Source organism: Gossypium hirsutum, chromosome A11 (assembly GCF_007990345.1).
Source record: "Gossypium hirsutum isolate 1008001.06 chromosome A11, Gossypium_hirsutum_v2.1, whole genome shotgun sequence".
Taxonomy (NCBI): Eukaryota; Viridiplantae; Streptophyta; class Magnoliopsida; order Malvales; family Malvaceae; genus Gossypium; species Gossypium hirsutum.
In genome coordinates, this window is record NC_053434.1 from 123,685,649 (window position 1) to 123,707,417 (window position 21,769).

The 21,769-nt window shown below is 32.7% G+C and overlaps 4 protein-coding genes, 1 long non-coding RNA gene and 1 other non-coding gene across 7 annotated transcripts; 3 read left to right on the plus strand and 3 right to left on the minus strand.

Annotated features, from left to right (window-relative positions):
* Positions 1 to 302: 302 nt before the first annotated feature.
* Positions 303 to 389, plus strand: TRNAS-GGA (transfer RNA serine (anticodon GGA)). Its single transcript has one exon. It is a non-coding gene; the product is annotated as a tRNA-Ser (tRNA).
* Positions 390 to 500: 111 nt separating this feature from the next.
* Positions 501 to 1,528, plus strand: LOC121209541 (uncharacterized). Its single transcript, XR_005904648.1, has 2 exons — positions 501 to 779; positions 1,444 to 1,528. It is a non-coding gene; the product is annotated as an uncharacterized lncRNA (long non-coding RNA).
* A 206-nt stretch (positions 1,529 to 1,734) lies between these two features.
* Positions 1,735 to 4,909, minus strand: LOC121209539 (serine/threonine protein phosphatase 2A 57 kDa regulatory subunit B' beta isoform). Of its 2 annotated transcripts, XM_041080337.1 has the most exons (3): positions 4,087 to 4,894; positions 3,492 to 3,654; positions 1,735 to 2,310 (listed from the first exon to the last, which is right to left on the minus strand). In XM_041080337.1, exons 1-3 carry the CDS (start codon positions 4,623 to 4,625, stop codon positions 2,014 to 2,016), a joined length of 999 nt encoding a protein of 332 aa, XP_040936271.1. In that variant the 5' UTR covers positions 4,626 to 4,894; the 3' UTR covers positions 1,735 to 2,013. The 2 variants fall into 2 exon arrangements, with proteins under 2 accessions (XP_040936271.1, XP_040936270.1); XM_041080336.1 differs by having other exon boundaries at positions 3,492 to 4,909.
* A 111-nt stretch (positions 4,910 to 5,020) lies between these two features.
* Positions 5,021 to 8,977, minus strand: LOC121209540 (probable xyloglucan endotransglucosylase/hydrolase protein 32). The gene is made up of 4 exons (XM_041080338.1): positions 8,676 to 8,977; positions 7,615 to 7,715; positions 7,067 to 7,284; positions 5,021 to 6,391 (listed from the first exon to the last, which is right to left on the minus strand). The coding sequence occupies exons 1-4, from the start codon at positions 8,872 to 8,874 to the stop codon at positions 6,025 to 6,027; spliced, it is 885 nt and encodes a 294-aa protein (XP_040936272.1). The 5' UTR covers positions 8,875 to 8,977; the 3' UTR covers positions 5,021 to 6,024.
* Positions 8,978 to 13,822: 4,845 nt separating this feature from the next.
* On the minus strand, positions 13,823 to 16,881 carry LOC121209542 (S-adenosylmethionine synthase 1). Its single transcript, XM_041080340.1, has 2 exons — positions 15,738 to 16,881; positions 13,823 to 15,336 (listed from the first exon to the last, which is right to left on the minus strand). Exon 2 carries the CDS (start codon positions 15,332 to 15,334, stop codon positions 14,162 to 14,164), a length of 1,173 nt encoding a protein of 390 aa, XP_040936274.1. The 5' UTR covers positions 15,335 to 15,336; positions 15,738 to 16,881; the 3' UTR covers positions 13,823 to 14,161.
* A 1,740-nt stretch (positions 16,882 to 18,621) lies between these two features.
* Positions 18,622 to 20,652, plus strand: LOC107944186 (transcription initiation factor TFIID subunit 8). Its single transcript, XM_016878015.2, has 2 exons — positions 18,622 to 18,903; positions 19,234 to 20,652. Exons 1-2 carry the CDS (start codon positions 18,897 to 18,899, stop codon positions 20,340 to 20,342), a joined length of 1,116 nt encoding a protein of 371 aa, XP_016733504.1. The 5' UTR covers positions 18,622 to 18,896; the 3' UTR covers positions 20,343 to 20,652.
* Positions 20,653 to 21,769: the final 1,117 nt, after the last annotated feature.

Below are 21,769 nucleotides of genomic sequence, written 5' to 3' on the forward strand. Positions count from 1 at the left end.
AATACCGCGCAAAGGGGGCAAATTGCAATAGCACACAGACTGCAGGGCCAATTTAAAATAATATAAAAAACTTAAATATGGCCCACTTGAAGGCTAGCACAAATGAGGGGACCAATTGCGCAAATTACCCAATTAAAGGTAACATGTGCATGGTCCCAAGCAAAAAAGCTGATCCCACTCCCCCATGCTACTTTGTTTTATTATTAATTAAAACCATATTTTATTTCTCTTTTATAATAAAAAAAATCATTTTTTTGAGTAACTCGCTATTCGCTCGGGGTATCGGCCATAATAATTATGTAGGAAAGATGGCCGAGTGGTTCAAGGCGTAGCATTGGAACTGCTATGTAGACTCTTGTTTACCGAGGGTTCGAATCCCTCTCTTTCCGCACCTTCACCTAATTCGCCAATGTAACTGACTACAATGTATCAAATAAGAACATATACTAAAGAATTAGAAAAAAAAGTTAAAACACCACCCTACCATCCTACATTCATTTTTCAAAATAGAGAGAAAGCTCTCAACTCTCTCACCCTCTAAACATCCGGCCAAGGTCCGGTCACCAGACCACCGTAGAGGCCGTCGGTCGTCGGTACAGCGTCGCCATCCACGGTGGCCGGATAATGCAAAAGGCCCATTTTTTACCCCTTTTCAGATGGATTTGAGGATCAAGCCCTCCTAGCCCAAAAATGTTTTAAAAAAAACTTTGTCCTCTCATTAGAACGGTTGTAACATCGGGGAGGAGCTCTTCCGACAACGAGAAGGCCAAACGACTCCAGTGAGTCTTTTTCTTTCTTTTCCTTCGTCGCATATGTATATAAATATAAAATAAGAGTAAAAAAAAAGCAAAATGAACAAGAACTTAAAACAAAAGTCGAAAACTTTGAAGCTTTTTTTTTCTCTTTGTTTTTTTTTCTTTTTTTCAAAAGAAAATGCCCCCTATTTACAAACATTTTTTTTCAAAATACAATCGATCCCCCCTTTTTGACTCAACCACGCCGAACGGAGGGGAGGGCTCCGACGACGCGGCGACGGGGCCGGATCTGGTGAGAATCCCTCCTCTTTCATTTTATTTGCATTTTTTTGTATCTTTGTTTAATTAGATTTGTATAAAAAATAAAAGAAACATTAAAGAAGCAAGAAAACGAAAAACGAAAATAAAGAGAATAAAATCGGAGATCAACCTTCGGTGTGTTTTTTTCTATTTGATTCCTTGAAAAATTTGCGTGTGATATAATTTTTGGATCTCCTCCCTCTTTTTTCTTTTTTTTTAGTACAATCTCTTCCCTCTCTTTTATTTCCATATTCGTGTTTTTTTTTCAAAAAATTCGGGATTTCAGGCTTTATAACCGAAATACAATGAATTTGCTATTGCCTATTTCCTTGTTTTCTTGCTTCTTTTCTGCCCCTTTTTATTTTTTTTCTTCTTTTGGCTTTTGCAGGTGTAAGTGGAGCAGGTGTGCTGGTGGCAGACAATAGGGGTGGCACTAGGTGGCTAAAGTTTTTTTTTTTTGTGTGTTCGGGTTGGGCTAGTGTAATGGGATTAGGTTGGGCCAAAATTGGGTTTGGGCTTGTAACTGGGTAATGGGCTAGGTTTAATTTGGGTTTGGTTTTATTGGGTCCCGGGCAAAATTTGGTCTTACATCCAGCATGCCTGAATTTCAATAATTTGATCCTCATTTTATCTTAAAGAATGAATAAATATTTCAAGTTCTAGCAAATACAAACTAAAATATAAAAGTTGATCCTTCTTTGTAAGAACAACCAAAAAATACAAGTTGTTCCTAACAAATCATTTAATCAGCAGCATGTTACTAACAAGATTCGATACATTTTTTAATTACATCCGTCACTGTTCTGTTTTGGATGATTAAATTCGAACAAAATATAAATACGTGGAAAGAAAAGAAAAAGAAAAAGAAGAATACCATCAAAATTGAGAAGGGAATAGCAGAACATCCATCGAGCCTTCCTCTGGCTCAGATTAATCAGTTAGCCCATAATCATTCCCACTACTTGCTTGCCGCATCTTCGAGTTTCTTCCATGTCATTTCTCGTTGCTCTGCTACCTCTCTGGCTTTGGCTTGTTTCTCTGCAAGCTGTTTCTGGCACTCATTAACTAACTCAGCATCCATTTCCGAGAACATTTTCCGTACGTTCACGGTCAATCCATGAACTTCAGTGTTCCAATGACTTTGGATATTCTTCTCCAATGCCTCAAAGATGATTGGTAATATTACCTGTCGGTTCTCAGCGATTAAGCTCACAATGTGCTCGCTATTCCAGAAGAAGAGGGCTCTTTCTGCAACCTGTAATACAAAATGGTCTAAGGGAGAACCGTGAAGAAAGTTGTTATCGTATTACTAAGATCGAAACCAAGTTTTAAATAAACCAAGTTTTTACCAAGAACTCCATAGCAACCTGCTCGGGTCCAACAAATATAAACCGTGACCATTGGAATCAAACACTTTTTAATAAAAGTAATCCATTGCGTGTGAAACTTAGCTCAATAAGAATCAGTTAAGCACAATCGAACCATATGGTAAATAAAACGATCATTTGTTGAGAACCATATATCTACTCGTAAATTCTAAAAACAACCGATTGCACGACAATCAAACAGTATCTACAGACAATGAAGAAGACAACTGAAAATCAACTATGCAAGATATTACATGAAGCAAAGGAAATTGATTGTATTTTATAAAAATACTATGAAGGCCTTTGTACTAGGAGTCAAATTGCATTTTACCCTTTTACTCAAAAAATGGGCAAATTAATCTCAATAAATTAGTCAAAGAGAAAATTGATCCTTCTATTAAAAATTTCATACATTTCTACTGTTAAAAACTGGTCATTGTACGTCAAAATGTGGTACAAGTGGCATGCTAGGTGTAATTGTCTGGTTATCCCTTAGCCATGCCAGTTTTTATTAGTAGAAATTGATGAAAGTTTTAACAAAAAGGACCAGTTTGCCCTTTGATCTAATATACAGGGACTAGTTTGCCCATTTTTTGAGCAAAGGGGGCAAAATGCAATCTGACTCTTAGTATAGGGGCCTCCATGGTAGTTTTAGTATTGTAATTCTTATGATTGAAAATCAGCTAAAACAAAACCATGACCGAGGAATGCATTCAAATGAGTATAGACACGGCACCATGGGAGAAAACTGATTCTATTGGAGGCCGAGCTACTCTACGGTTATTTTTTTAATGGATGCAGAAAGAGTGAAACCGAATGCAAATTGTATAATGTTCAACTTTCCGAAAAAAATCAGAAATGATAAAACACAATGTATGCAGCACATTGCAGCATGAGCCAATGGTTATGCTTCAACAACCACAAGAAGTAACAATGTTCACATCCTAGAAACAATTCCACAATTCTGAATACCAACGATTCCTAAAGGTCATTCAAGTTCCCAAACCATTGCCAATTTCGCAAAATCATGTTGAAATATTCAAAAGACAAAAGCCATAAAATGAGTTACCTGAAAATGAGGGCTATTAAGGCAACGTGCAATCTTTCGGAAAAGAGGAACAATACATCGTTGGAACTCTGTGGACTGTGTTTCTTCGAGCACTTCCTCGAGTTCCCCGAGGAAGAGAACTTCCTTTTGACAATTAACCAATGGCCAATACTTCAACAGCCCTCTAATAACCATATCAGCCAGCTTATAATCTTTGTCAACAAACTGAACTATACAATAAGACAATTGCTGATGATAATTACCGACCTGCTTAGTCTTATGCAAAGGGATCAATGCTCTCATAAGGAACAATTTATGTTCTTCTCTCATAGGCATTGAGAAGCCATTGATAATACTTCCTAGAATCTCTAAAAGCTCGCCCATACCGCTATGTCTCTCGGTTTCATAGATAAACCTATAGAATATGTTGCTTATGGATTTCCTAATTAAAGGACGATGCACCATGAATTTACCATAAATCCTATGAAGAACCATTTTTATGTACTCTCTTTCCCTGAAATCTTCAGTATCAAACAAATCAAGCAGCTTTAAAACAAAGGTATGATCAATGTATCGCTTGGCAACGTTAGTGTCCGTATCAGATGAAACGACGTACCTCAAGAGAAGCTCGTAAACGATCTGTAAATGTTGCCACGAGGGTTCGGAATAGTTTTCCTCTTCGTCAGGATCCACGACTTCCGTCCCCGAGCTCTCGTGAGACGCCGGCGGGAGGCATCGGAAGATGTTGACTCCGACCATCTTGATCATCTCTCCGAGGCAAGCCTCCGCGACTTTGCCTGTACCGGATTGGATGAAATCGACGAGTTCTAGCAGCGTTTGCCGCTTGATTTCTTTTTCTCGGGCTGATTTCAAGGTGTCCGTGAAATCGAATTGGAAGCAACAAATCTGTAATTTCCTCATGAACAGGTTCTGTCTCTCCGCGGCGGGGGATTTTCCGAGTAAAGGCAAGGGTTCCACGTGGGTCATCGGCGGTGGAAAGACAGGTTCGACGGTGTTCTGGACTGGTGCACCAACACCAGATTTTGATGTCGGACCCGGCCCGGGTGCACCGATTCCCTTTGAAGATGCATCCGCTGATGAGTCCGATGATTTGGAAGGCTTCCGTTGCCCTCCTTTCTTAAAATTCTTGAACATTTTGGATCGAAACTAATTGAGGATTAGATTTACAAATCGAGATAGAGATTAAGGCAATGGAACGGCGTGCATCGAATCAATTCCCCATAAATAACTAATAAAAAAAATCGTTTTTAAGGAGCTTAAATTTCCATTAAATCTGTCTCTTTTTCCATAAATTATAGAATTTCGTCACCGTTAATTTGTCGGAAAATTCTGGTAACAAATCTAACGGCGATGGTGGTCCGGCGACCAGTTTAACATTTTGAAAAAAAAAAAAACAAGAAAGTGAAAGAGAGGACAGGAGAGTGACGAAATAAAAATAATAATTTAATATTAGAATAGGTTAATTTCATCAGGCATCCTCAAACTATGGGTTTCATTTATAAATTGGTCTCCAAACTTCAAGGTATTCTAATTGAGTCCTCAAAATATTAATATTGTATTAATCAAATCCTTCTGTCTGTCCATCAACTAGCTTGAGTGTTACACACTAGCTCAAACATGATTGAATCAAACAGTAAACACGTGTAACTATTATAAGAACAAACATAAATCTGCGTGTTTTAAGTATACTTTACATCATATCAGAATTAACATTAGGATGACTAATATAATACCAATAAATTGAGTATTTAATTAAAATATTTTAAAGTTAAAAGAACAATTTAAAATTTGTGTGATAGTTTAAGGATTCTTAGTGAAATTAGTCCATTGTGATTTTTCTCTTAATCTTCTAACAAAGTGGATAGTTTTAATTTAACTTCATTTAATTTTGTTTTGACAATGTTTTCATACACGTGGCAAAAAGCTAAGAGTCGACAAAATCCTGAGCCCACGATGGACATGCCACGTGTGAAAAAAGAATGAACAATAAAAAGGTAAAACCACCTTAAGGTCCCTCTATTTTAGGAATCAAATCAAATTAATCCTTCTATTATTAAATCCATCAATTTAATCTTAATAGCACAATCAGCTACCATTTACTATTTTTAAAAAATGACATGAATTTTTTTTAATTGTAATTCTACTACAAACAAAATCTTATTAGCAAAATTTTTAAAATTTTAAAAATATTAACTCTATTAAATAATAACTCACAATTTTAAAAAAAACAATAAATGTTAACTCATTTAAAATTTAAGCTTATTTGATTCTTATAAAGTACATAGATTAATTTAATCTAGTCCTTAAAATAAACGGACCTACCAAATAAATTTACCATAATTTTATTATAATACAAAGAAATTTTTTAAAAGCCCCAAAAAAAAACTTTTACATTTATTAAGAAAAATGAAAATTAGAACAACACACAAAAACCAAATGATTCCCATTTCTAATCTCCTTTTTATCTTTTATTTTTATATTTTTTTTCTATATTTTCTTCCCACAAAGCTACCATTTAAGTTCATTTCAAAAGTTAATTCCAACACTCTGGGGTTAATGCATGGTTCCTTTTGGGGTCCTTGCAATAATCATAGACCAAATGGTACCTTTGAACCCATTTCATTGCTTTATATTGTTGCATGGTTAACCTGCCGGATCGATGAGGCGAGGCAGAGACCGGGCGGCACCGAGGTGACGAGTAAGCCGAGCAACCGCCAGCTTTGAAATTGGTGAACTTTGCAACAAAGGGTTGGTAATTGTAATCAGCTTTATATTTGCCATCTTCAGTTGCCCATGATGAAGCATCCCATATTGAACCATATAACCACATTGGCCTTAAAGGGAATGTTGCATCACTTTTCCTTTGGTACCTTCTTATAGGCACATCATCTACTAGGAATCTAGTTCATAAAATATCATATAAGTCAATAGATAGAATGCCTTTAAAAATAAAAAGAAATTAGTAGGGACTTCGGGCCGAGGTAGGGAAAAGGATTGCAAATGTTGGAATTAGGGACGAATTCAGAAACATTTTTAGGGGCCGAATTGAACTATATTTTTTTGTGAGGTTAATGTGCTATTTTATCTTGTATTAAATTATGATATAATTACTTTTGAAATTACTAAATAAAAATATTTTCATTTTAGGGGGTTAAAGTGTAATTTTACTATATAGTAACTTTTAATTCTATCATTTATTAGGGGATTAAAAAAATCATTTTTTTTTCATTTGAAGGGGGCGAAAGCCCTTGCCTACCTTCCTTAAATTCACCCCTGATTGGAATTGAGCCCTAGATTGAATGAATATCATTTCAAAGATGTGATTACATGAATCAACTAGGCTAAACTGCTTTTTTTTTTACTATTGGAGTTTTCTTTTCAATGTGTCCTTTTTATATAAAAGAGGTCTAGATTTAAGGATAGGAGAAGAGATTGTAAGTTCAAGGACCAAATTGGGAAAAAAAATTCGTCAGATTTTGGGATTAATGTAGGAAAAAAAATTCAAGAACTAAAGTGCAAAAGAAGTTACTAAATTTAAGGACTAAATGATAGTTTATCCCTTTCTAATTACTTACATGATTTCCTTAGGACTCCAAAAAATGGCGTAGTGATGAAAATCTTGCGTAGGATCAAACCAAAGATGAAATTTCATTTCCCTTCCGATTATTTCGCCATCTCCACTCCCTCTGATATACACATTTGTCTGCAAAGTATAAGGTTTCCCGAATGTGGTTCCGAGGAATTCAATGTCCACTTCGTCATGGAATCCCGGATGAACTTCACTGTTTGATAGCTGCCATGTGTTCGATCATTTGTCTATTAGAGATCAGCAACACATAGGTATAACTAAAATTTTCAAAAGAAAAATTCTCTAAGGCTTTGTCCCTGTTAATATTGTAGCAAGTTGGGTTCAGATTATTCTTAGATCAAGTCAAGTTAGACCGGAAAAAAGAGAGAAGCTCTCTTAGTGATTATTTTTCTATTTACAAGATCTAAAATCGAGAATATAAGAAATATTGAGTTCTTAAATAAAATAAAAATATAATTCGATTCAATTCTAATTCAATAAAAAAAATGAAAGATTTTTTATTTTTTTTTCAATAAAGAAGAATTGAATTCTCACATAGAAAGCTGTGATGACCCCTGCAGTGTAACCAGGATGAACTTTAATAGACGCACCAAAATAACCCGAACGAAATGGGCGATCCGACTTGAACCCGCTTCCTGAAAAAAAAACCAGTAATAAAACAAAGAAAAATATCAGATTTGGATGATCATGATGGTAAAATTCTGGTTTTGGTCCTTTTATTATGTTTAAATTTAGGATTTAATTTTTATACTTTAATTTGATGTAATTTGATTTTTTTTATAATGAGAATAAGGACTTGGCCCTGAGTTAAAAATTTTTATTATGCCATTCAGAATTTTTGAAAATTTTATTTAAGTCTGTAATTTTTTTTGAAAATTCTAATTAAGCTATCCGAAAGTCTTGAAAATATTAATTAGACCCTTAAATGTTTTTGAAAATTCTCATTAAACATCTCATTTTAAAAAAAATTAATTAAATCCTAAAATTTTTGAAAATTTTGATTAAGCTCCCAAAACTTAATGACACATTCCGTCACTAATCATGTTGATATAGATTTCTTTATAGCAATTTTAAGATTAATCGACGTCAACATTTCAATCGATAATAGTTAACAGTATTTAGTGGTGAATCATGGTGTTAAGATTTGGGAGAAGAGTTCCACTAAAATTTTCAAAGGATATTGGAGGATTTAATGAGAATGTTTAAAAATTTTGGTAGGTCTAATTAAAACTTTCAAAAATTTTAAAGACTTAATAAGAATTGACAAAAATTTTGAAGGGATTTAATTAAAAAATTTAAAATATTTAAAAGACTTAATAGGAGATTTTAAATTTTTTTGGGGACATAACTAAATTAAAAAAAAAAACTTAAGGGCCTCGTTACCATCTACCCTTTGACTGCATTTAATTATTTGGACTAACTAAAAGAGATTACAAAAATAGATCAATCAAACTATACTAAATTAAAATATAGTAAAAAAATCTCGATTTTAAGTATAATAGAGGGATTTGAAACTAGAATTTAACCAGAAAGTTTCATGCTGGAGCAGCATTGAATTTACTTGAAAAAAGCAAAAACAAGCAAACAACAACCACCTGAAGTTCTATCGAGCCAGATTGTTAATGCGTTTTGATCTAAACTTTGATGGCTAAAACCCCAAAGGCTTTTAAACGCATAATGAAAGCTCATCGGCCGGAATTTAGTGCTAGGCCAGTATCCCGGCGATGGCGGCGAACCGGCATTCATTGAAGGAAACGATAGCATAAGAAGAAATATTAAGAGAATGGCAGCCATTAAAAAAAAGCTTAAGATCAGAGCAAAACAGAAAACTCAATGTGTTGAAGGAAAATTCTGATTGATTTTAAGTGTATATATAAATGCTAAGGTGGGCTGTGACAAATGCACCGGCAAATTTCGGGTATATTTTTCTTTTTTGCAAAACTATAGTTTACGTTTTAGTCACTTAATTTTAAAAAAAAATTATGAAATGGTCATTGAATTTTTTTAAGTCATTGGACTGTTAAAATCGTTGTTTGTGTAACCTTCTCTGATTGCACCTCCTACACCAGTCGAAAGCTTTTTTTTCTCTTTCTCTTCTATAGTTCAGTTACTTTTTATTAAATAGCTTTGAACATTACGAATTTACGAACCAAAATCCAAACAACTTTCTTCTTCGATTCTCGACACTAACTGTCATATAAACTTAGATTTAGAATATGCTCTTTTACTCATTGATGGGTATTGATCCAACCGTCGTACCATTTATCAAATGATTGTTTGGAACTAAAATAAAGCTTTTGAATAGTTTAATGATTATTTTGTAATTTTTTGAAGTTGAGTAACAAAAATATAAATTTACTAATAGTTTAATGACCTTGAGTGTAATTTACCCTTATTTTTCCTCCTTCAACTACAAGATCTTAGTGGGTCACATTGTGATTTTTCTTTTTCAGTAAAAATTTTGTGAATGGAAATGAGAGTTATGGAGTCTTTTTGTGTTTTGAACATAGGAAGCTTGTTAAATAGTGTAGGTCATCATGTATCTTGCATGGGGAATTGTGTTTAATTTTGATTTTGGTTTACTCGGATTTAAATATGAGTGTCAGATAGAAATATATATAATTTCTAGATCGGTTTTTTCTTATAAACTTTGGTTAAATATATTTATATATAGTGAAGTTAGTAAATTTTTACAATAAATGAATATATTTGGACAAGATCAACGTGTGATTCCACATACGGTTTACATAAGATGAGACTCAAATTTAGGCTTTTAAGGTCCCAAGACTTGGGGTTAAAAAAGAAGATATTGATGCTCGCAAGCTATTCGAGTTCGACTAAAAAAAAGGCTCAAATTTGAATAGCTCAATTATGCATTGAGTCGAGCTCAAACTTAAAAATTGATATTCAATCAAGCTCGAATAGAGTATTGAGCCTCCCATTTGCTACAATTCAAGCTCAACTTGACTTAATTACGTTTAGAGTCACAAGAAAACTATTCAACCATGATTGGCCAAATGCTTTTATCTTAAATTTTAAGATAATAGAGGGATTAAAACTAAAATTAGATCATATATATCATTATTTAAATTGAGGTTACGAGTCAATCCAACACTAATATGATTAAGAAATGACATAAAAGCCATTCGTGCATTTATATAGCAATTTTATTTTGTATTTTAATTATTTTTATATAATTAAATCTTTATGTACTTTGTGCCCACATAAGATCGCATCATGAAAATTTGAGATTTTCCACATCGGCCCAGCTTGGGTACGGATCAAAGTCATTTAAATTGATTTGTCTTTTTTGTTTGTTCAAATGTATGGTCTTAGATCCACCTAAAGCAATTTGTATTACAAGAAAACAATATAGTAAGAATCATAACCGAGATGGAGTGGATAAAAATTCAATATTTATTTCGATTGAGTCTTATTTCGGTTAGTATCGGTATTATTGTTAGTGTAAGAGAACGTGAGTTTAAGTGTGCTGAAATGCATTATCTTTTTATTTAAGAGTTGAGGAGGAGCTATGGATAATTCTAAACACTGTATCAAAAAACAATCATTGAATATCATTTAGATATTTGATTTGACTCAATTTTAGATTTAATTAGAATTTAATATTGTCTTATCCTATACCAAAATATTTAAAGAAAAAAAAAACTAATCATTGAATATTATTTTTTAAATCATTACGATAAGACTTGATATACCATTTGGTACTCGAGTTTGACGCTTTTTCTAATGTGGTATATGTATTTTCTTAGTCCAATTTGGTATTTGTATCTAACAAGATTTATATATTTTGGTACTCAAAAGTAACAATATTATATTTTTAGTGTTTAATTCGGGTTTTAGGGTAGATTTGATGAAAATTAATTGTTAATATTAACATGTTTTAATTTTTCATGATTTTGTTAATAGAAAAAAATTAGTATTAATTGCGAATTTACTTAATTTGTCAAATGCAATCCAATGGATGTGATTTAATTCATATTTTAGAGTTGATATGATGAAAATTAATTGTTAATATTATTAATTAATTATAAATTTTCATCAATTCAACAATAAAATCTGAATTAAATACTAAAAATTTAATATTGTTATTTTTTTACCAAAATATATAACTTTTGTCAAAAACGGGTACTGTATTGAACAAGAAAATAACAAAAATACCACATTAGAAAAAAAAAACTCCAAACTCAGGTACCAAATTATGAATTAAGCCTTACAGTAATTAGTATTATGTTAAAAGATCATTATAGTAATAATTGATTTTTTGTGTAGTTAAGGGTAAACTACATCCAATGCCACTAAATTATTAATAAGTTTACGTTTTGATCACTTAAATTTTAAAAGTTATAAAATGTTACTGAACTCTTTGAAAGTTTTTATTTGAGTTACTTGCTATTAAGGTTTTTCTTTCTATAAAAAGCCCAACTAGCAACCTCCAAGCCATGATTCGACAATCATAATAATGGATCAGTACCCATTAACGAGTAAAATAACATACTTTCAATCCAAATCTATTTGACAATTAGTATCGGAGATCAAAAAAGAAAGTTGTTTATATTTTGGTTCACAGATTCGTAATGTTCAAAGTTATTTCATAGGAAAAAATTGAACTGTAAAGGAAAAGAGGAATGAAAGCTTTCGATTGGAGCAGATACCGCAAATAAAGAAGGCTTGATTATAACATTTTAAATGGAAAAAGTTTTTAACAGCCCAGTGATTTAAATGTAACTTTTTGAATAGTTCAATAATCATTTTGCAGCTTTTTGAAGTTGAGTCACCAAAACGTAAACTTACTAATAGTTTAATAACTTTGACTGTAATTTACCCTAATTATTATGATTGATTATTGATACGAAATTACTGTTATAGCTTACCCTAATTAATAATTTTAAAATTTATATTTATATAAAAATATATTTACACAGAAATAATTAAGATATATTTGTAGGTATATATTATATATAATTTATTATACAAATTAAAATTAAAATTTATATATATATAAAATATTAATAAACTTAAAACGGTATATCAAAACATGTCGTTACTGATATATATCAATACTAAAATAAAAACGATACATCTATCGGTACCATCTTGATGCACAATGTGCATAGTGGCGAGTTATAATAAGTAATATATAAATATATATTATTGAATATTAAACAATAAAAAAATTGAATGTTGAAATTTAAAGGGCAAATTGGGGACATTGAACAATACATAGTGCCACTATTCTGTCGGTAATAGGCTGGTTGCCTTGGAGTGTATTTTTATTTATTTATTTATATATATTAATTTTAATTAAAAATATTTTTAAAAATACAAAATATATATTTTTTAAAATTTTAATACTTTCGACCATCCTAGAAATCATGACTAGAAATTGTTTAAAAAAACTAATGAATGTGTCAATTGAGTCTTATCTTGAGTGCACTGAAACACATTATCCTCCTATTTATGAGTTGAGAGACATAGTATCAAAAAGAACAGATATAATCAAAACATATAATGCAGAAAATATTAAATGGTTGAAAATATTAAGACTAAAAATAATAATTTATATTTAAAAATATTTTATAACTAAAAATAAATAAATATATATTTTTTAAAAAGAAAAATTCGCATCCCACACTCTCTCACATCTTTTCACCGACCAAATCTATCTCTTGGCCATGAAAATTTGGTATTTTTATTTTCCAAAAAAAGGGAAAAATTCATGCTAGTTAATATACACATATATAAATCTAGAATTACTATATACCGACTTAATAATTTCTATGGGAATTTTTGTACTAAAAGTAATATTGTATATATTTTAAAAGATATATAAATTAATTTTTATATGTCTAATCAAAGAATAAACTGATTATTCTGTTAAAATTTTTATTTATTTTAACTGTTAAAAATTATTTTATGTACATTTGCATGAAGTATACGAGCACCTTGCATGTAGTTCTTGGTTATTCTGTCAGCTACACCAATTTTTAACAGTAAAAATAAATGAAATTTTTAATAGAAAATACTAATTTACTATTTGATCAAACAAATAAGAACTAATTTACTTATTTTTTAAATAAATTAGATCAAATGTAATTTTATCTCTTATAACACTTTTACCAAATCTTTTTATTTTCTAACAGAATTCCTTTTTGTGTCTGATGAGTCAATCCGATGAGTACCAACTCGAGTATGGAGCATGCTATAATTTCATGTCTTATATAAAATCCAAACTCTGTGTCGTTTTTTTTTTCTTTTTAAAATGAGATTCAAGTAATATGTTTACGGTAAAGCTTTTAATAGGTTAAATTATAATTTTTGGTTTCATCGGTTCAATAAATTTATCTAATTCAATTGAATAATTTGTTAAAAAAATTAATTCAATCAATCCAAGGTTCTCACATCAACCAGTCTAATCATTTATTCTAGATTAGCACCTCGACTGATTCATGGTGCGCCCGATCAATCCAATTTAGTTCTAAAATAATAGTTTATGGTCGAGAAGATCGGTTTTGGTTTATATTTTCCAATTTCAAATGAATAGTAAATTTAATCCAATTCAAAGAAAAATATTTTATATCACGACTTAATCCAATCCATGAACAGATCTAATGAATATTTAATTCTTCTAGGATGTTCTAAATATATATTACAAACTCTTAAAAGAAAATAAACATACCTGAAATTGAAAAGAAACCTTATTCTTATATCCGACACTTACACTTCGTAATATATATTGTATTTGAATTAAAAGATATATATACATATATATTGAACAATACACACTATAAAATCCTTTGCAAGAAGCATGAACCATTGGTAAAACAAATTATGCCCTAAAATGAAAACAAATTACAATGTACGTATGTGTGTACGTATTTATGAACACGCGTATGTATGCATCCAAAATATCTTTATTACAATGTACGTATATGTGTGTACGTATTTATGAACACGCGTATGTATGTATGCATCCAAAGTATCTTTATTCCTCGTCGAGTATACCGGAATCACAGCTACGATAGCAACTATTTCCCGAAAACTTATCGAGCTAAACCATGTTTTATGCATTGGGCTTAAGAGGCTTAACGATCTCCCAAGTGAAATCGGGGTCATCACGTCCGAAATGACCATAAGCGGCGGTCTTTTGGTACCTAAACCTGCCTCCTCTCTTCAAGTCTAGATTGATTGAGATCATTCCTGGCCTAAAATCGAAATTCTTCTTGATTAGTTCCAAAATTTCCTTATCCGAGATCTTGCCAGTCTTATACGTGTCGACAAAAACCGACAATGGTTCGGGAACACCAATTGCGTAAGATACTTGCACGATACAACGACGTGCAAGCCCTGAAGCCACAACACTCTTTGCCGCTTGCCTAACAATGTATGCACCACTTCGGTCTACCTTCGTAGGATCCTTTCCCGAGAAGGCACCTCCACCATGAGCGCCCCAACCACCATAGGTATCAATTATAATTTTCCGGCCAGTGAGACCTGCATCTCCATGAGGTCCACCAATAACGAACCTACCGGAAGGGTTGAGGTGGAAAATGGTTTTGTCATCAAGGTACTTTGCCGGAATAACAGGCTTAATGACATGCTCTTTCAAGTCCGCGGCAATCTTCTCATTGGTGACAGTCTCATCGTGTTGAGTCGAAATGAGAACTGTATGAACACGAACAGGGACCGTGGCTCCATCATCATTTTGATACTCGACAGTCACTTGGGTCTTACCGTCGGGCCTCAACCACGGACACGTCTTGTTCTTTCTTACTTCCGTGAGCTTAGCACCAAGCTTAGTTGCAAGCACATGTGTTAGAGGCATCAACTCAGGAGTTTCATCAGTGGCATAACCGAACATGTGACCTTGGTCACCGGCACCAATTTCCTCGGGTTTCTTCGTGAGATGACCGTGAACTCCTTGAGCGATATCGGGGCTCTGTTGCTCGATATTAACTAGAACATTGCATTTATCAGCATCAAGGCCAACATCTGCGGATGTGAACCCGATACCTCTACAAGTATCCCGAATGATTTTCTCGTAGTTAACTTTGGCCTTGGTCGTGATCTCACCGAACACCAGAACCATGTTCGTCTTTGTGCAAGTCTCGCAAGCTACTTTGCTTTCCGGGTCCTGTTCTAAGCAAGCATCGAGGATGGCATCAGAAACCTGGTCGCATATCTTGTCGGGATGACCTTCGTTGACGGATTCGGAAGTGAATAAGAAAGTATCCATATCTGCACTTCATCGCATTCATATCAGATTCGATAAAATTCCACTCGAATGAAAATTTTTGATGGACATCAATAAAATTAACACAACATAAAGTCATAATAATCTTAAACAGATTAATAGTTCAAAGAAACTATCAACACAATTACATGAAAAAAATTTAAATCCTCGTACTTTTTCGATTTAATACTTTTCATCATCGTTACACCACGTAATCATACCGATTTTAAACAAAATGCAGCAAAACAAACATCACCTAAGAAATTAAATCAAGCAATTTCTGGATTGATTAGTAATATGATCTTTAATTTGGTCTTTAGTAATATAAGAACAAATCAGATCTAAAGACAAAATGTAGAACAAATTCAAATTCAAATCCGAGAGAAAAATCAAGAATCGTAGTTACCTTTTTGCTGAGATGATTAAGAAAGTAAACAGAGTTGAGAATCGAGATTGAATTTTAGGGGGTGGAAATTAGATTAATTTATAGGAAATTATAAAAGACGAATTGTATTGATGATTCTCCGCTCCTTTCGGTGGCTTGGATCTTCCATTGCTTTATCTTTTTTCCCGGTGTTCAAAAACATGTTATCCACTGCTTTTTATAAATGGATTTGTACGGTAATCTTGAGCGTTATTTAGAACAGATTTGGCTAAGAACCAAAAAAAAAAGGAGGGACGAGATGAGATGAAAAATAGCAGATGTGGAATGCTTGGGTTTAAGCTTGTCAAAGCTCGATAACAATGGCGGAAAGACGGATCTGACCCGCACCGACTACATTCTAACGTGGATCCAGGGGAACCCCGTGCATGTTTTTTTTTCTCCTCAGTCCCCAGTTTATTATAAGCCAGGGAGCTTACTCGAGCTCTCGAGTTGAAATTTAGGTACCAATTTAAAATAGGGTTAATGTACCATTCTGTATCTAAATTTGGCTTCAAAGATTAATTTGGTATCCGAGTTTTTTTTTCGATTGAGTACCTATTTTGACTTTAAAGTTCAATTTGATACTCAATTCAAACGACATCATGTGGCCCAATGATGATTTTACGTGTATTCTGTATTAAAAAAGTATAGGTGTTTAATTGTGACAAATAAAAAATCAGTACTAAATTAAACGTTAAAGTCAAACTTAGGTACCAAATTAGAAAAAAATAAACCTCAAGTATCAAAATAAAAAAAAAATTTAGGTACCAAAATTAACATTGGAGTCAAACCCAATTGCGAAAGTGAGAAAAAAACTTAGGTACAAAATTAAACATTGAAACCAAACTTAGATGTCAAATAATATATTAGCCTTTTAAAATATGGGTAAATTTCTGTGTAAAATACACCGTTAGTCACTCAATTATTAGTAAATTTCTTTTCAGCTACCTAATTATAGAAAGTTACAAAATGATCACCTACTATTTAATTTTATCTTTTTTGGTCATCAATTGTTAAATAGCTAACCAGAAGATAATGTGACAGCTTTTTAAGATAGGAAGAATAGCAATTTTAACCCTCAACATTTACACATTGTGTAACTTGGCCTTTTCTTTTCTTTTCTTTTGCGACCCTCTCACCTGAAAAGCTTTAAAAATAAATAAATTTATCAACTAAATTTGATAAAATACAAAAAATGGAAACACTGAAAGAACTAAGATAATAATTTTCATCTTTTTCATTCTTTTAGATTTATTCCTCAATGTCACAAACAGAAGTAAAACTACAAAAAAAAAATGAAATTATATAATCTGTGAATGTTGAAGTTTAATTTTTTTAGAATCAAGACTAGTTTGACATAATGTATAAATATTAGGGTTAAAGTTGTGATTATGTCAATTTTAAAAGTTATCAAGTTATCTTTTTGTTAGTAATTTAACTGCTAGTGACCAAAAAATAAAAATGTCGAATAGTTGGGTGACCAAAAAATAAATTTAGTAATAGTTGGATGACTACCAGTGTAGTTTGCCCATTTTTTTTTATAGTTTTGGATTAGTTAAATTATGTTATTAGTCATTGTATTATGTGTAAGTTGTGGATTTAGTCCATGTAAATTTTGATCATGTACATTTTGAAATATTATTTTTAGTCTATTTACTTTTTGAAATCTAAAATTTAGTCGTAACCCAAAATAGTAGCGATTAAATCATTCGGGTTAATTTCTATTATTAGTTATGTATTATGAGTAAAGTTGTAGATTTAGTATGTGTTTTCTAATATGATCATTCTAAGTTCCTATGCTTACCAAAATTTGAAATTTCGGTTAGACAACAATCGTTAAATCAAATAATTAGTGTTTTTTTTTAGTAATATGAGGAAATAAAAAGTTGACGTAACATTAAACATGTGATAACATGTTTGCTAGATGAAGTTTTGGAATTAATAGAAATTAACTTTGTGTTTAACAACTACCATTTGGTCAACATCGAATTTTAAATTTCAAAAAGTATAAAACTAAAATTGAAAAAAATTAAAATATAGGGACTAAATTCATAACTAACATATAGTACATGTACTAATAGCAGAATTTAACTTTTTTTGTTGGGCTTAAAGGTGCAATTAGAAAGCGAGTAGTTAGTAAATAGTACTCGAGAGCATGGTATATAGGATCTTTTATTTTTGGTTTAATATGTCATTTGGTTCCTTATTTTGGTTTTTATTTTCATTTTGGTACCTAAGTTTTTTTCCCACTTGGTACCCAAGTTTGGCTTTAATGTTTAGTCTAGTACCAAACCAAACGACATCCTGTAGCCCAATGAATGTTTGACACGTATGTTATAGTTTAAAAAAATAGGCACTTAATTGGGTACAAAAAACTCTAGTAGCAAATAAATTTAGGAACTTGATTGAGAAAAAAAGAAAACTAAGTATCAAATTGAAAAAAAAACTTAGGTACCAAAGCCAAACTTAAGTACCAAATTGAGACCCAAAACAAATACTTAGTACCAAATTGACCATTAAAACCAAATTTAGGTACTAAATAGTATATTAACTCTTACTTTTTAGAGTTAATTACATTAATAGTCACCCAACTATCGATAAATTTCTTTTTTGGTCACCAAACTCTTCAATTTTGTCTCTCTTTTTTTTTTTAATCTCTAGCAAGGTAACATAAAAGTGAAAACACCCAAATATCCAAGATAGTTTGGGCGACTAAAAAAGACAACTGAATAGTAGAGTGATCATTTTGTAACTTTTTATAGTTAGGTGATAAAGAAAAAAATTTACTAATAATTAGATGACTACCATTGTAGTTTACCCTTAAAATATACCGTTAAGTAAAATCTCTATAAATAAAACCACAAAGTACTTTTTCACTGCATCTACCGTTCACTCTCACCTCTTTCGAACTTATATTTCGCTCGATCCGTTTTATATATAAATTTTCAATTTCTCAAATTTCCCTAATTTTCCCTCCATTTCCGTTGACCCTTTTTCTTGGAAACTATTAAAAACCTCTAGGAAAGTTAAATTCATTGTTGGGGTTTTCGTTTTTGTGTTGCTTGCGCTTCAGATTCTGGCTTTGTTTCTTTGGGTTTCAGCCGAAAATTTGTTGTTTTTTTTACCCTTTGGAATTCTTGGATGACTGGTAAGGTTTCAAATTCTGTTCTTTGTATACAATTTTGATTCTTTATTTTTTTTTGTATGTAGAAAAAAAAAGTAGAAATTTAGACCATTTCTAGGGTTTCTTGGAATCAGCTGTTATACTCTGTTAAATTTTGCTTGTTTCTTGAGAAAATTATAGATTGTAAGAAAACGAAACTTTAGAATTAAGAAAATTGAAGAAAATGAGTAATTTAGTTTGGGATTAATGGAATGAAAGAAAGAAAAAATGAGATAATGTGAGAATTTTGAGTGGAGAAAGAAAAAAAAGAAAGCTTTGAAATTTGATATGAGTTTTTGAATATGAGCCATGGAGGTGTGGAGAGTACAAGAGATACGAAAAAGGGCGAAGAAAGGCGTAGCTCATTTTCGGGAAGACCAAAAGCTGATGATTTCGGGAGGTCGGTTTCGAAGATTGCGGTGGCACAGATTTGCGAGAGCGTTGGTTATCAGGGATGTAAAGAGTCCGCTTTGGAGGCTCTTGCCGATATCTCGATTCGATATCTCTGTGACTTAGGGAAAAATGCTAGTTTTCATGCTAATGTAGCTGGTAGGACTGAATGCAATGTGTTTGATATAACTCGAGCTTTAGAAGATTTGGGGGATTCACATGGGTTTCCAGGTGCTTCAGAGGTTGGGAATTGTCTTGTAGGCTCTGGTACGGTTAGGGAAATAGTTCAGTTTGTGGATACAAAAGAGGAAATCCCATTTGCTCAGCCGGTGCCTAAGTTTCCGGTTGTTAGGAACCGGAAACTGATTCCGAGTTTCGAGCATATGAAAGAAACCCCTTCTGGGAAGCATATCCCGAGTTGGTTGCCGGCTTTCCCTGATCCCCACACTTATAATCATACACCTATGTGGAATGAGAGGGGATCGGATCCTTGTGCTGATAAGATTGAGCAAGCAAGGCAGCGGAGAAAGGCTGAGAGGGCTTTGCTGAGGTTGCAACAGAGACTGGTGTGTAATGGTTCTACCGAAACTTCATCTTCCACGGTTTTGGATGCTAAAACGGAAAATATACAAGAACCTAGACGTAACCCTTTTCTTGCTGTCCCACTGCAACCTGGGGAGAAAGATGTTTCAGAGGTTGTTTTGCCAGCTAAGCTTTCCAATGAACCAATCAAGGATGATCATGTTTCTTTACTAGAGGCATTTGCCCCCGCCATTGAAGCAATGGAAACCGGCCCATCTAATGGATTAGATAGCGAAAAGATGTTCCTGCCTGAGAAAAGGCCTGCTGTTCAATTCAAATTCAAAACCGGCAAGAAAGTCTTGGGTGAGTTGCTAGATTTGAACTTGCAGAAGAAGGGTGAGAGGAGCTCGACATTCTTTTTACGTGATGAGGAGCGGGATGATAAGAAGAGGAGAGCCGAGTTCATCCTTAGACAAACTACGGAATATCCGATGGAACTCAACCAGTCTTAAAAAATGTATGTTAGGTAGTTCTTTATAGAAATCTCGTATTTTTTGGTAACTGATTGATTTAACGGGATGTCGATGCTTTATCCTTGGATCATGCTAACTATTGTTCTTGCATGGATTATAATCACACCGTTGGGAGACTCACTCTAACAGATTTTCGAGGTATGAGAACTAGTTTCAATTAATTCTTTGGTAATGAGGTTCCTATTTCTTCACCATTTGCGTTGTACTGAATACTGATACACTTACTTTTTACATTGGTTTCATGCACTGTATTTTTTTTAACCAACATGTGAATTGTATTTGTTTACAATACCGTTTCAAGTTAAGCCAATTTATGCTCTTCGTAAGCTCCTTTTGAGGGGAAATAGCTTATGTAGTGGATGCTGATTAATGAAGTTCTGACTCATCACTTGATTTTAGGCTGCAGCAAAGTAATTGTTTAAGCTTTGCTCGAATCCCTGATGTCTATTCAAGTTTTGAAAAAATGAATGCCTTTGCATGTACTTATAGGCTATTGTTGAAAAGGAAGGATTACTTGTTTCCCTAGACTCATTTAAACAACATAATAATGTAAAATAGCCATAGGGAAATAGCTTATGCTGTGGATGTTAATTAAAGAAGCTTCCGACTCATCACTCGATTTTAGGTTGCAGCAAAGTAATTACTTGAGCATTGCTCTAATCCCTGATTATGTCTGTCGAAGTTTCGTAAAAACAAATGCCTTTGCATGTACTTATAGGCTATTGTCAAAAAGGAAGGATTGCGTTAGTTTTGTTGTTTGATTTATTACAAATGAGCCAAGCACATCGCTATACCAACATAACACTCTCTAGAAAAGAATGTTTAGAACCTAGACACTGATGTCTTTACGAGTAGCAGTGTGAATTCATGACTTGTATGCTTTTATAATGCATGTTTCCAATGTCTAGAGCATCCTTTTGATCGAAACCATATTCATGTTCAGCTGCATATTATGAACTTGAATGAATGAAGCATGTTGCTATACAGACGTAACACCCTCTAGAAAAGAATGTTTAGAACCGAGAAATCAATGTCTTTACGAGCAGAGAGTGAATCTGCGACTTACATGCATTTATAATGAAATGTTTTCGATGTCTAGAGCACCCCTTTTGATTGAAGCCATATTCATGTTCTGCTGCATATTATGAATTTGAATGAATGAAACACATTGTATAACGGCGTAACACCCTATATAAAAGAATGTTTAGAACCTGGAAAATGATGTCTTTACGAGTAGGTATGTGAATACGTGACGCATATGCTTTTATAATGAAATGTTTTCAGTGTCTAGTTCACCCTTTTGATTGCAGTCATATTCAAGTTTTGCTGCATATTATGAACTTGAATGAATGAAAAACGTTGTATGCTGACGTAACACCGTCTAGAAAAGAATGTTTAGAACCTGG

Excerpts from the sequence above, each read along its gene's own strand:
- LOC121209539 (XM_041080336.1), bottom strand. The coding sequence starts at position 4,625 with ATGTTCAAGAATTTTAAGAAAGGAGGGCAACGGAAGCCTTCCAAATCA. Across the intron at positions 2,311-3,491 it reads TTAATAGCCCTCATTTTCAG|GTTGCAGAAAGAGCCCTCTT; the intron begins GTAACTCATTTT and ends TTTGTATTACAG.
- LOC121209540 (XM_041080338.1), bottom strand. The coding sequence starts at position 8,874 with ATGGCTGCCATTCTCTTAATATTTCTTCTTATGCTATCGTTTCCTTCA. Across the intron at positions 7,285-7,614 it reads GGGTCATCACAGCTTTCTAT|CTATCAAACAGTGAAGTTCA; the intron begins GTGAGAATTCAA and ends AACACATGGCAG. Across the intron at positions 6,392-7,066 it reads TGGAGTCCTAAGGAAATCAT|ATTCCTAGTAGATGATGTGC; the intron begins GTAAGTAATTAG and ends TTTATGAACTAG.
- LOC121209542 (XM_041080340.1), bottom strand. The coding sequence starts at position 15,334 with ATGGATACTTTCTTATTCACTTCCGAATCCGTCAACGAAGGTCATCCC.